Source organism: Neodiprion lecontei, chromosome 1, assembly GCF_021901455.1.
Source record: "Neodiprion lecontei isolate iyNeoLeco1 chromosome 1, iyNeoLeco1.1, whole genome shotgun sequence".
Lineage (NCBI taxonomy): Eukaryota > Metazoa > Arthropoda > Insecta > Hymenoptera > Diprionidae > Neodiprion > Neodiprion lecontei.
The window spans coordinates 36,686,315-36,701,258 of record NC_060260.1 but is presented as its reverse complement, the minus strand read 5'-3'; the positions used below and the strand labels follow the sequence as shown (position 1 = coordinate 36,701,258).

General features: G+C 38.5%; 1 protein-coding gene and 1 long non-coding RNA gene across 3 annotated transcripts; one reads left to right on the top strand and one right to left on the bottom strand.

Annotated features, from left to right (window-relative positions):
• Nucleotides 1–941: 941 nt before the first annotated feature.
• LOC107219837 (endocuticle structural glycoprotein SgAbd-2) lies at nt 942–4,521 on the bottom strand. Its single transcript, XM_015658177.2, has 3 exons — nt 4,368–4,521; nt 4,014–4,162; nt 942–1,628 (listed from the first exon to the last, which is right to left on the bottom strand). The coding sequence occupies exons 1-3, from the start codon at nt 4,377–4,379 to the stop codon at nt 1,358–1,360; spliced, it is 432 nt and encodes a 143-aa protein (XP_015513663.1). The 5' UTR covers nt 4,380–4,521; the 3' UTR covers nt 942–1,357.
• LOC124294467 lies at nt 1,543–13,112 on the top strand. Of its 2 annotated transcripts, none has more exons than XR_006904337.1 (3): nt 1,543–1,663; nt 9,897–10,153; nt 11,849–13,112. It is a non-coding gene; the product is annotated as an uncharacterized LOC124294467 (long non-coding RNA). The 2 variants fall into 2 exon arrangements; XR_006904339.1 differs by lacking the exon at nt 1,543–1,663 and adding an exon at nt 8,688–8,832.
• The last annotated feature ends 1,832 nt before the right edge of the window (nt 13,113–14,944 follow it).

The following is a 14,944-nucleotide window of genomic DNA, read 5'->3' as shown; positions in this document are numbered from 1 at the left end:
CGTTGTATTAAGGCCTCGTAAATTTTTCTCCGAGAGAAGATTAATCGGCAACGGTGAACAATGAATAAGGTTCAAAGACTGCGATTGATTGACTAATTACAAGCAGTACTTTCGAAACTGTAAAATCAGTTAAGACTCGAGAGTAAAAATTGCGAAAACGTTTAATACGAGCGCAATTAAAAGCTGTGAACAAAATCGCGATCTGGGTGGTTTATATTATTTGATTTTGTAAAATGTACGTGAATCGCCTGACCGAATGCCGCGTTAGACCCTGACACATTGTTGTGTAATAGGTCTAGGTAAGTGATGATGTCCTGCTTTCACTGGCTCACCTTTATCACGATATTACGATCACTAATATTTCATCGACACGAACCCGGTTTTAGCAAAATTTACATACGCATACAATAGTATATATCCATGTACATAATAATTCCATGGTTTATAGCAATTATACATATTATAGATACGAAATTGGTATTCGACAACCTCCAAGTTTTACCCATTTTATTTACTTTTGTTTATTTTTATTCAGCCACTCCTTGACAAACCACGCCTTGCACCATACTAAATAATGAGCTGTTAAATGCCAATCGTCGCTCTTGGTGTTAATAGATTTTGCTCAATTATGCAAAATTTAACGACCCAGCGCCAGTCGATATGCATAAAAATTGTTATATCAAGTACTAAATCGCGTGTAAAACTGCATTGCGAAGCCAAGTTTTACAGTTTCAACCGAAGGATGCACCGCGTAATTGGCTTCTTGTCTTGACAACTCTCTGAAATTAGCCTCTTTAAAATATTCCCATACTAAACTCAACGATTTATGAATCCAGTCGACTCTTCTACTCCGCTCCATTTCCGACCGAGAAGACAAAATAATCGATGTAAATTACAGGAGAAGAAGGGTGGAAAAAAAAACGTCAGCAACGAGACTCGTATAACTGTAAATAAACTGCATATGCCAGGTTTTTATTCGTGCATGGATATTACAATAATACCAAAAATAATAATAATTGTACAATCACTGCACTGGGTTAATCAATGAAAAGAAAATAAGACAGGCGTATAATCCGACGGAGTATACCGTCTAAGATAATGATTGGATAATTTTTTAAATTAGATAACACTTGAATATCGCGGGCTAAACATAGGTGTTATACAGTCGCGCGAGTTGCAATAATTGTGGCATCGTTAATTGGTTAATTGGATCGCAAGGGAAAAGGAGGGAGGAGAAGGCGGGGCAGGGGAGGGAGGAGGGGGGTTGGCCTCGGACTTAAAATGTAGGCATAGGGTCGCGATTCGGGGCGATCGGTGCGAGTTCTCGGTTCCTCAATTTCGCTGCAGGCACACCGTATCAGTATCTCCTGTAAGGCGTCTGGGGCTCCGGATGCGCGGCGTTGAAGGCCAGGGATTTCTGGATCGCCCGGGGGATTGGCGGCGGTGTCGGAAGGTGGGCCCCGCTGGGATGGAACCCGGTTTCGTCTGCGTAGTACGTCACTGTTATGGGGGTGCCGTCCGGTGCCGAATAGCTGAACTGGCCTCTGACCACCTCGACTTGGTTGCCGGGTCCGAAGCTCTTCGGTTGTCCCTGCTCGGCGACGGAAATTCCGTTCTCCGTGTCGTAGCTGAAAGATTGGAATGCGGAGAGAATGGAGTAAGGGTGAGTCGAGCTAACGATAAGCCAGATATCTATTTTTCATTTTATAACGAGAGTTTTCGGTGAAACTTGCCGATCTGCGCCGGCTGATAGGCAACACAAGGTACACCGTGTATCTCTGCCTGTTCGAGGCGTACCTAAGATTGCCTATCTGACGGCGCTGAGCGGCAAGTTTCACAGAAAACACCAGAACGTGAGGCTTTTGTTACGGGAAACGGATTTAATTTTTATTCGAAGAAACTTTTTGTCAAACTAGTTTGTCTAATGAGCACATCAATTTTTTGTAGAAACAAGATAAGATTTTACTGTTGATTCAAGTCAACATTTTTTTATGCGGATCGGATGAGCTTTCTAATTATCGGTTCGGAAAATGATACTAGATAATTGAGCTGCTGCTAGCACTCTGATTTTCTGGATTTTCATCAGAGAGAAAAATTATGCAGTCGGATAAAATGTTATCCCTTTATCCGATTCCGTTCAAGGATATATATGATCGACGCGATGCGACGGTTTACGCAACGCCATTATGAATCCCAACGATTATCCTGTAACGAAAGCCTCGAGGCGTGGCTTCCGTGCAATATTTTCTCAATGCATCGCAACGAAGTAATAAAGAATATTTAAATACTTCACAATCCGAACGGCCCAAGATTTCTTGGATTTCATAATCAATTCTCCCCAATTTTTTTTTTTTTTTCTCTTTTGCACTAAGTTGACTTAAAATTTTTCATCATCTAATTCCGACAAATTGAATAGAAAAATTATCACCTGCACTCAGGTTAGGAATCAGTGAATGCAGAATATATAAACGGTAATTTCTAAAGTGCGGATTTTGAAATAATTGGCCAGCTAGAATATCGCGCGCGGGCTGCAACCAGCTTCCAAAAATAGCCAGTGATAAATTTAATCCTCTCTCCGCACCGTGCCGCCGATATCCATGCGTAATTGCCGGTCATTCGCTGTCAATTACGGCAGATGATTGCCGGTAATAAAGCTGTCGGAATTTATAATCGCGATCCGAAGATTCGACAAGTGACTAATCCAAGTCGAGGATTCGATTGGCGATTGTTTTTACCGACCGAGGATCGAACTGGGTACCAGATTGACGCCTGATTAAAATCGTGCTAGCCAGCTAATCGGACGGAGACAAGAAAAACCTCCCGTAGGTCAAGGTCCTCGGATTAGACGGACAAAGGATGTCCCAGTTTTAATTACGGAAACGTGTGGGCCACATGGTCGGGCTAATTATGTCGTATTGCGCAAGTGTTGCGAACCGCTGTATAATGCCTGTATTCATGTACTGCAGCCTCACGGCGTATTATTTCAACGATTAAAATCAGAGGTAATTATCCACCGTTCCTTCATGCTTGTGTAGCCGTCTCTTTGTTCGGATAGAAAAAAAAAATGATATACACCAAAGAATTAGGAAATAAAATTCATACCGAAATTTCAACTATCACTTTATCAGTCGTTTCAAAGATAGTTCAGTTATAATGTACTTTTGAAATTGCAATTTTTCCATACCACAATTTTCTCTTTTTATTTACAAAGTCTTTTTGACTAAATCCAGAACGAGAACCAAATCTTACAGTAGCTTCGATCGCCATTTTGAATTTATGGGGAAATTCGTTTTTGTCAAATGACTCGTTCATTTTCAAGTTTTTACTGAAAATCGTTATAACTAAACTTGTAGGAAATTTAATTATCTACAACTTTGGTTTTGATACCGATTTGCGATCGGTATTTTCCTACTTGAACCGTAAATTCGAAATGGTAGTGAAAGCTACCGTAGAATCTGGTCGATACCCTGGATATAGAACACAAAAAGCTCCCCTCCCCTCAGCGATTAGAAAAAGAAAATTATGGTGTCTAAAAATAGCAATCATCGATGTTTTTTCGTACACGCCGGTGGAGCTGACGTTCCAAGGATGAGAATAAACCCATCCCATCAAATTCGCCGGACAATTAAAGTATAGGTGCCGATCATAATGGCGTTATACGTAATACCGAGTGAACGACACGTCCTTCGAGTAGGCAAGGTATGAGAATAATTGCGAATCATAAAATGAATCAAATGACGTAAAAAAAAAAACAAGAAAAAAAAACGAAGAGAAGAAAAGAAATATAATATGAAGCACGAAGAAGCAGAGAATCTTGCGAAACGAATGTCGTTAAATAAAATTAATAACGATAATTCAGACTGGAATGCGGTCCAGGAAAACATAATTAATACCGGATAATACGAGCCCTAAGATTAACAATTTACGACGGCCGTTCGACCTTCGCGTATTATTATTATTATTATTATTATTATTATTATTATTATTATTTTAAATCGAAGTTTGCAATTCACCTGTAAGCGTACGAGCCATCCGGAGAGCTGTCCTGGTTCTGCTTGAGGATCGCCCAATTTCTACCCCCGTTGGTGTTGTAGTTATACTGAGGGTTGTACCTGTTGTACTGCGCCTGGGCCACCGCCACGAGTCCAAATACCGCTATAATCTGCAACGCGTTAATCGGTGTGATGAGAAATCGGGTATTTACGCGGGTGTGGAAAAAAAATTCCCGTCGAAAAATATAAAAAATAAAAATCCACGGTCACGCGAAACGGTAACGAAAAGAGTAAAAAAAAATAAAAATAAAATGGAGTAGGTACAAGATGATACAGGGAAGAGAGAAAAAAAAAAAATGGAAATCGTTCACTCACGAAGATCTTCATGATTGCGAAGGGATCCAACCGCGCTGCAGAGCTCAGTGAATCGGGAATTGCTGGTAATTTGATACTCGGTCGAATCGGTAGGCGAGTCCTGCAGGTACTGATGCAAATACGGATGAGTACGATGCGAATTTATACTAACTTGCTGAGCGCGGTTCTTGGTTAATAAGGGGGTACCGTGGGTAACGCGCCCCCTCCGGGTTCGCGAAGAGGGGGCATCGGGCGCCCAAGAAACAACCTCTGAGAGTACCTGCCTGCACCTCGTCTTTCAGCGAACACAATGGGAGGCACAAAGAAGGCAAGGAACTACGCGTGCACACGACCGTCTAATATATATATATATATAACATTTATAACATTTATAACACATGTATACGCACACGCACACACATACACACATATATATATATATCCTTTGTACGTATCCATCTGGAATTGCGTTCGCCACGAGTATCATACGTATATACATATGTGTGTGTAATACCGACATGCATGTATATTACGCAGACAATCTCGGCCGGGCAGGTTGCTTGGATTCAAATCCGACACGGATCATCGTCGCAGGGCGTATTCCTTTCACTGCAACGCCGGGCCCTCGTAGTGCAGATGATGGCCTGGATGGACGGATTCCGCACCGATCCGATCCGGTCCGATCCGATGCGCGGGATCGATCGAACTTTAAACTTGCAGCCGCTCGTTTATTGCATGCACTTTCGTATACGTATATACGAGATTCAGATCGCGGTAAATAGAAATGCACGGGTCGCCAGTTAGTTACAGGGGGCACGGGGAATTTGTCGATTTTGTAAAATCGATATTAATTATTGGATTATCGGGGCCTTTGTGATTCTAGTTTGCACTTTTAAATAACAGGTTCGCAGATAAAAGTAAAGAAAGTGCAGAAAACACGGAAAAATATGGATAAAAAATTGTGTTTTATAAATACATGCTCCAGCATCGCACCTTAACCTTAACATGCGACTATTCTTTTGTTTAAACATACAAGGTGGGAGGGTGAGATCTTCTGTATATTTGTTCGCCCGGATGACCCCGAATAAATTTATTTATTGTTTTTTTCTTTCGCTTTCTCTTGGCAAGTTCTCAAAATCGATTAAATTTCAATATTATTGCAAAGTTTTCATTCGCATTATTATTTGTATTATCGAACGCGTTCCTCGCTTAATTACAGATGATAGAAAATGTGGTTAAAAAAAAAAAAAACAAAACAAATAATTGTACGGGTCATTCTCTCATCCTCGTCATAATTATATTCAGTATAACGTTAAACGGTTAAGTCGACGCGTTATTCCGTGTTTGTGAAATTGCAGGTATGAAATCTCTATTGCTCCAACTGCAAATGACGTATTATTCACGCGTTGAAAGGCAGAGGCGCACTGTCGTGTCCCGGCATCGACATCCATCACCTTTGCGGCACTTTACTGTGCGTTCCTCTGAGCGGACGTAAGAATTTTATTCGTAATCTCTGAAATTGTCGACTTATGAATAAAAAATTACCAAGGAATGCAGAAAGGAATTAATAATCGTAACAGATAAGGCCGCACGTATCTCAACCATATTATATTACAATAATATATTGGTCGAGAGAAAAAGTGTCTCATTATTTTAAGGCGAATATATATATATATATACGTCGTTAAAACAACACCGTAAAAAGTGATTAATTTTCATGCTTGTGCAGGTTACGCGTGTATTATTACCTGTATAACTGGTATAATAGACAAAATCCTCCGCCTCATTACCACATTCCATTGCAATATTTTAAAAACTATAAACTGGCTTCTAAACCGCGTTGCTCGACGTAACTACTCCGGGGGTCGTAAAATTCTCCCATTTTTGGCTTTATTATGCGAGCTGAACACAGTCAGTCCGTTGCAAAACTGGTGCAAAGCGATTGTAATCGTCGAAAGCACCGCCCTGGAACAGCTCTTGCATACAACGTAATATCACACCGAAAAGGGTGACGAGATTAATCGTCCTGCGCCGGAATTAAGGGGCAGAGCTATGATCGAGCCGATAAAGTAGGTACCCACGTCACTTATCAGAAACGATTATTCAGCCGAGTAATCGTCCTGCCTCGTTGTGATATCTGGTTTGTCACGCGGACGACGGACCGTCTCACGATCAGGTGGAAATACCCGACGAGTCGCAAGCTCAAGTGAGAGCAAGAGTGCGAGGCGTAACGCCCACTCGGCAACTTAATGCAACGCCGTATACGCACGCATGTATGCACGCATGTGTTCGTGTATACGCACACGTGAGTGAAAAAGTATTATACGGTAATCGGTGTACCTATGTTGTCACCGCATTGCGGCGTATCGATGGCAATAAATTACGGGGAGTCCGTTGCCGCCAGATAATTTCTGTAAGACGACTCATCATCCGGCTCAATTAATGATGCTGCCGGCGTTGTAGGGAATCGGTCGAGGCGATACGATCATCCTGCCGTGCGTTACACCTCGTCTATGTATTTATGTAACACCATGCAACTGTCTGTTAAACGTGAGTGTGCTAATTTCTGCATATCGTAACATTTACCGTCTGAGCGATTTATCCTTTCGTTCCTATTTAAATATGTATTTACATATTATTTTGGGATTTGGTTTTTTTTTTTCATCTTTTGTTTTTCTGGTTTCGTTTTACTACAAATATTATTCTATACGGATCTTATAACTTGCCAGAGTCATTTTTATTTTTTTATCTTCGTTACGCTATAACCGCTGATCAAGAGATTCGGGAGAATCGGATAAATTTATCACAGTTTTTGGTGAGTTTTATGGACAAAAAGAGAAAAAAAAAAAATACGATGTAATATTACGGTTTGGGGCACCTTTACATATCGTTCTGACTGTGCGTGGGATTAAGTGCCCAATCCATTCAACTAGTTAATTTCAATTACTGTTTAACCTCAATTTGTTTCCGTGATGGTTAAGGATTTTTTGTTTTCTGTAATTCCTTCATCAATCACCTAGAAATATGATAGTCTTTGATGTGTTGTGTGCAGCGTTATAATTGCACGGATTACTCGTATGTGTGATGAGATTTATCTTACTTAGTCAATTTGATTAGAGACGCTTTTTCTTTCATGTTCAGTATATATATATATTCAGACAATATGTTCCATACTTAAATTCGCGCAAAATCTCTTGACGGACCCAATCATGAAACTTGACAAGCGAGGAAGCAAATAATAATTCATTCTCACGGATCAGCGACGATTTTGCGTAGGAAAAAAGTGAGCCATGATCTTGATTATGATATAAATTGATCCATGAATTCTTTTGTTTTGAAGATGATCGGAAATGAAGGCCTCGAATTTTGCATCCATTTAATACTCGCCTTTTCGGTTTTTTTCTCTAGCCATAGAGTCCAATTTCTTTCGTGTTGCATAACTGTAAAAGTTTATGAAAAGTTGATGCTGGCTAGAAATAACTTTTCATCTGTTAATTTGTAACAACTAGAATTATTCACTTATCCTCCGTTTTTTACACATATTACATATTTGATGCGTTGCGTCTTTCAGGGTTGAAAATTTTGACAAATTTGTCTGTTTCTCAATGCATGTAACAATAAATGCGAAGCTGCGCTTTCGAAATCACGTTCAAATGTATAATACGCAGTATTTTCATACGTATACAGGAAGTTTTGACGTTAACAAAATGTATTTCTGAACGCTACAGCATGATCGCAAATTACAATTCAGTCAGTCTCGTTGATCCTGAGAAATTTTCAAATAATAATTATATGCGGGTGAGACGCGATTGCAACTGTATAACAGGTTTAATAATAAATTAGTGCCCACTTGTGCCGTGTTGCGTTTGGGATTGGCCAATGAACCAAATTCCGCACAAATGGTGTGAATATTAGCGCGATCCCAGCAAAGTGTAATATGCAAAGGCGGTGTTTTATGCAAATGAAATAAAACTTTAGGTGGGACGAAAGCGTTGCGTGGTTCCCTTTCGCCTTTTTCATTGGGTTGCGATAGTCAAAATAAATTGTTCCATTATACAGAGGAGCCGATAGGCAATCGCGTAAAGGTTTCGTTACCGGTATAAATGAGCCGCGGGTCTCGACCCAATTCCAAGGATCTCGAATTCCCCTCCCCCGCCAGAATCTTACACGTTTATTCTTGTGTTATGTTACACGTAAAAAAAATACTCAAAGTAATGCCATGAGAGCGCTGATCGTTCTTCAAAGGAACAAAAGATACCTTGACATTAAAAACTGGATAAAATATTCTTTCCTCGTGGCTTTCAGCTCATTGTCAGCCTAAACCACAAACGAATCCATCCTTCTTTCGGTGTAATACAGTGACCTTTCCTTTATTGTTGCGGTTACGTATAGTACGAATTGAAACGTTCTTCTTCGGACATTTCTCGTCGCTTAAGCATCCGGTGTGATACGGTACGTTACGGATTGTGAGAATTACACGAACAAGGTAACGACGAACGATTACATATTTTGTTACACCTCTTTTTGTAAACTATAAATTTTTCGACGGAAAAACGAGGCGTCTGTCAAACTCCACCGATAAAATGTAGGTATGTAAGAAGAATTCAGTCGTGTCGTAATCACTGTCTGGTAAAAGTCCCATCTTCTATCATCATACTAACCGTAAAAATCACTTAAATTTATGTCTGTGGTGAATAATGAATATGTCATTGATTCTCGTACAGCGTTACATAAGTTTTTGAAAATATTCAAACGCATCCATGGAACCGTATCTTCACAGTAATTTTCTGAAATAAGAAAACAATCAACTGTGCTCCCAAGTGATACCAGTGAAGAGAGTTCTCTTTGCGATTGTGCAAACGTGATGGCTTATTTTCCGAATAGGTAGAGACTCGAAATTTGAATTCAGACTGCACATATTGACCTGCAAATTCGAAAGTTAACAATAACGAGTTATATGTCGGTTAAAAATAATGACCCGTTGATTTCTTTCGAGTGTCGTATCATCGAAGTGATGGAATAGAAAACAACGTTCCAACATTCGTATATCGACGGCACAGAACTCGTCTGTTACTCGTCAAAAAAAAAAAACAACCAAACTTATTTATTCCTCTACTGAAAATGATCATGTGTTAAATTATAAAACGTTGTGACTGAAATTCACATGTAATTTATTACATTATTCATCTTGTGAATTCGATGTAATATAGTACAAAAAAATCACGTAGTAAATTACAAAAGCACGAATCGTCAGATATCCTAGGACAAAAATCAAACAGTGAATTATAAATAATCGTTGTATGATTTTCGATCTAGTACATCTAATGATTTGTACTGTTGTAATTTATTATGTGATTTTTTACACATCTGATCGAATTCATGAGATAAATCATGTAATAAATTACACGTGAATTTCAGTCACAACGTTTTATAATTATACACGCACGATCATTTTCAGTAGATTCACCCTCGACTACTTTTTCTAGTCCTTGAATTTTCAGGATTATGTTACTTTTCAGTATAATGAGCGTACGGTTTCGTACTTTGTAGAACCGATTCCGGAATTGCTGGACCAAGGCTGCTACCGTAGGTATAACGTAACAAAGTCACCTCCGGGCATCGGAGATGGAAAGGTCATCTGCACGCAAGTGGGCACGCATCGCCGCAGAAACCTCTGCCTAACGGCGGCGTAATCGTTTCTCTACGGTACGTGACGGTGATTTTATCAGAGTTAAAACAAGCAGAAGGATTAATCGGACAATGGAGATGCTCCGAGCGCCATCCGGAAGACAACGCCTAATGTCAAGGTGAGGTCAATTTGTGACGTCAGCGAGGTCCCTGTGAAAAAACGGCGATTCGTCACGACGGATACACGACTTATACAGGGTGGCTCATTTTCATCAATTCAGTCGAATATCTCGAACTTCCAAAACTGTGACTGAAAAACGTTTCGGTCAAAAGTTGTGAAAAAAAATTAATTAATTAAAAAAATTCTAAAATCTAGACAATTCAAGATAAAACTTTAAAAAAAAAGAACCTAGTACGATACAGAACTTTCCGTAGTAAACCTTAGGTGGTGGGAGTGTGAGTATCTTTTGATGCGGAATTTGATGCCTTTTCAGATGCCGATGAATTAGAAATACACTGTTCTGTGTAAAAAAAGAAACAAGGTTAAAACTCAAAGCTAGTGATACTCCGTGTCTACATACGGAAAATGTGACACTCTCATCTTCTTTCCCCCTTTGAACCTTGCAATTTTTGCCCGAAAGATTTTTCCTTCACACTTTTGGATTTTGTGATACTTGACTGGATTGATTAAAATTAGACACCCTGTATATAGGGGTTAGGCTTTGGTTCTCCCCGATTCTGCAACTAGTATCTCAACCCTAGTACTTCACACCGTAGTAGAATCGCCTAACGGCCAATGGGTGAAATTGGGTGAAATTGACCCGAAACATGATATTTTGGTGAAAAAATCAGGTCTCTGTTTCGCATGAAGAATAGCGCCACGAGGCCCATTTCCACGACTAAGAGACTCTGTGAGAAGTTGAAAAAATGTTTGGGGTGAAATTCACACCAAGTGACCTGATAGGCTTAATTCAAGATTCTTCGATTTCACAGTGTAATATATGTTTTGCTTAACGTTTCAACGGCTATTGTGATTTCCATTTGTCATTGTACGATTAAGAGCTTTTAGGAGATTGAATTAATTATAATCAGGTACTCGACTCCAAGGAATTACTCGGTGACTCACTGCCAGCTGACGATGAGAGACTGTAAGAAATAATTAGCAGCGAAGGTATAATTATGTAAGCCAAAATCGATGTTTGAATATTCCAAACTCCATTTCGTTTCAAGTTTCACCACAATTTTCGACACTCTGTATTTCAATTTCAACGGACTTGCAGTCACCTAGACTCGAAACATTTAGAAAATTGTGGGGTCCGTACCTGATCCAAGTAGGTATATTAGGGGACTTCTGGACCCAATCTACCTTATCGACAGAGTACTCGGTCGGTCAGGCAAATTTACCCAGAACCCACTCTTATACATCTACTGATTCATTTTAATGACATTTTGTAACGTATTAGATCAAAATACAGCAAGTAAATATGTGTACTAAAATAAAATATAAAGTTTTGCAACATCCGCTTTACATGACCGTGAAATCTGAAATCACCTATTCTGGATGATCAATTGTTTTTTTTTTTTTTTTTCGTAATACACATTATATCTCACGGTGGAAATGCGTCAACTCCGTTTACACATTTCGACCACACCACTCTTCGGCAATCAAAATATAGTTTGACAATAATTGATGATTTCAATCGCCGCTCTTACCAGTCCGTTAGCGTACGTCGACTAATAAACGTTGTTGAAGTACCATTGCGGTTGATCTTTACGTTCTTGTCATCCAAGAGCTTCGAGGACGAACGGTATGTTTGAAATTCATGATTTCCAATTGGCTATTATAATTTCCGTTATTCTTTTTGAAAAAACAGAAATTGCTGGGCCGACACATTTACCGATTTGGGGGATACTGACAACGATCAACAGACAGGCAGTGGACGTTAGCCACTGATCTCGGGAAGTTTGAACTCTGAAAATTGGGCCCTTTCTCATACACAACGCTGAAGTAGCCGAATTGGCGGTGCTGCCAGAAGGATGGCGTATGTTTTTGGCAAACCAAATACACAGCGGTAACGGCCTCCATTTACATGTCTGTATATTATATAGACTTGTGTGATTGTGTTACTCTCGTTGATGTTCGAATGAATTAGAGATGTTTCGGCATCTTGATAAAATGATTGAAGTTACAATGTGTAGTAATGTAGGCCCGTAAATGTTTAAACATCTGTATTATGCGGCGATGGAGAGTGTCAGTCAAGAAATATAAATTAGCGAGACAACGAGATGAGTAAAAATAAAATATACAGGTGTACTTGTATTAACAAGGGACAAAGCTTAGCTTAAAATAACTCTTATATATTCTTACAATTTATTAAATACAAGTACATGTATCTATAGTTAGGATTATGTCTATACCACAATGAGATATCTACTACACTGTTTACGGATATGTTGTATGTTTATGAAAAATATAGTTTGCTCAAATTCCGTATAAGGATATTTTAACAGAACAATTCAATGGAGGACATTTAATTATAAGACACATGTAGTATGATGGTTGGGGACTAACAAGCTATTGTTAGTTAGTTGATATATGACATGTTATATTAGGTTTGATAAATGTTACTTTAAGATTACGTAACTGTGTCTAATATAGTGTCAGATGCGCCAGCAATTAATCGAATTTATTATTGTAATATTATTCTGCAATTGTGCATATATTGGTCATATTTTTTCTAGACGCATTAAGGGGTTAGGTGGGTTTCAAAAGCTCAAAATAGGTACATTTTTATGAATTTTTTTTTATTTAATCAACAGAATATTTCATTCCATTAATTTGACACATAAAAGATACATATTTTATAAGTAGTTTGTGAAATTTTCATTGAAAGATATTGAAAATTAAGGCGTGGACACGTCGTCTGCTATGACCCCTCAAAAAAAAGTTCTCTCGGCGTAGTCAGGATAACTCATGACAAATTCATCTGAAATGCAAAAACCAAAAATTTTCTGTTATTAGATGTTTAAAACTCGTGCTTGGACGAAGGAAAAAAACAAAAACAAAAATTACATTTTTGGCGGCGTTGAAAACAAAAAACCCTTATTTTGAGTAAAATTTGCACCCTTCATGGCCTTGAAAAATTACTTGGAATAGAAAAAAAAAAAATTCCTTCGTTCAAGCACGAGATAATGTTATTTTGAAGAAGTGTGCAAAATTTGAAAGAGATCGGTTCATAAGTTTTCGAGAAATCGTGACTACCGATTTCAAAAATGTAGTTTCGAGAAAAACGCGATTGAAGATTTACATTCAAATAACATGTAAATAATCGTACTTACACCGTATAATGATGCAAACCCACGTTTTTTCCACGTGCCATCACCTGACACGGTAACATCTGTCGTATCTTCAACATTATTTTCATCACACGTTAATTTTTTTTTCTTGATTTGCAGCAGACAACAAAATTGATTCGGCAACAGTTATGACGCACTCATTTATTTTATCAACGTAAAAATTGTTTGTTGATGCATTCAAGAATGAGGAACTTATATCCATCAAACCACAGAATTTTTTACATCCGGCAAGTCCTAAGCCTAGTATTCGCATCACAAAAATAAACGAACAATAGCTAAGCAGCTTCCTCGATATACCTGCCCCCATATACCTGCGTCACGCTCGGTTATAGCCTGATGGGTGAAACATCCAAAGGCTATATCTCTTAGAATATGACTCGGATCGTTTTAAAATTTTAAAGGAATATTCTCAACATATTCAATTATAAGATAAGCAAAAAAAAAAAATTCGATTTTTTCAAATTTTGAAACCCACCTAACCCCTTAATTTGAATTAAAAGTACAGATTCATGCAGCTCACATAGATACTGTCCACACTCACTAAAATTACGCCCTCGAAAAAGAAGAAAGGGAATTTCATTGCTCTTGCACAGACTCAACAGAATTTAAATAACTTTGACATAGTCAAATTTGAGAATAATTTGAGTATTGTGTGAAGGAAGAACGAGTTCAAATTTTCTTCGCAACAATGTTACCTATGATTCTTCCGTGATGTTCAGCTTATTCGAATGTCGATCGGAACTGCAGTTTGTCGGTCATGATTCTTCCGCGATGTTCAGCTTATTCGAATGTTGAAAGCACAGTTTGTCGGCCAAGATTCTTCTGTGATGTACAACTTATTCGATTGTTGATCAGAACTGCAGTTTATCGACCATGATTCTTCCGTGATGTTCAGCCAGATTTTAACGTTAGAATTACATTCGTGTCACTAATCACAAGTTGCATAGATATTATTCAATTTTAAAATCTATATTGACATCAAGGAGTTAAAGAGAAGCAAGTTCAAGCAGTGACTGATGTGATATTCTGTACAAAACATGCAATAAGCAGAAATTGATTATAAAATATTTGCATTCAAGAATTTTCCAATAAAATAGCTGCATGCCATTCAAAGTTAAACATTGAGAAACAAAGTGGATATCGTTATTTCCGTACTTTTTTTTAACCAATGTTGTTAGTGACTTGTTGGAACTAAATCGTTTAGCGTGAAAAATGTATTCCGCGAGCATCGGATAGAACAACACCCGTTCTGTCGCATCCGTTACGTCAAGTCTGTCCCGAGACGTCATTTAACTTATTCACATTTCAATCAAGAAGCAACAAACGCTGATAAAAACAATTTACAGAGTTCATTGTAATTTTCGCTCTGATTGTTCCGTCGTTTATCCAGATTATACATATTTCATGCGCAGCGCTTGATTCGATAATTTCTTGTAGCGTTGCATCAATATCTACTTCTCGTACGTCATGCGCAACGTAATCATAAAATCCGGGTCCAATTTTTCCATTGAGCAACAAAGCTTCTATCAGCTCGCGGGTACATGGAATTTGCATATCAGCGTGGTAGTAAATATAAATCTCTGAGAAACCGAAGACTACGTTTATTGAATTAA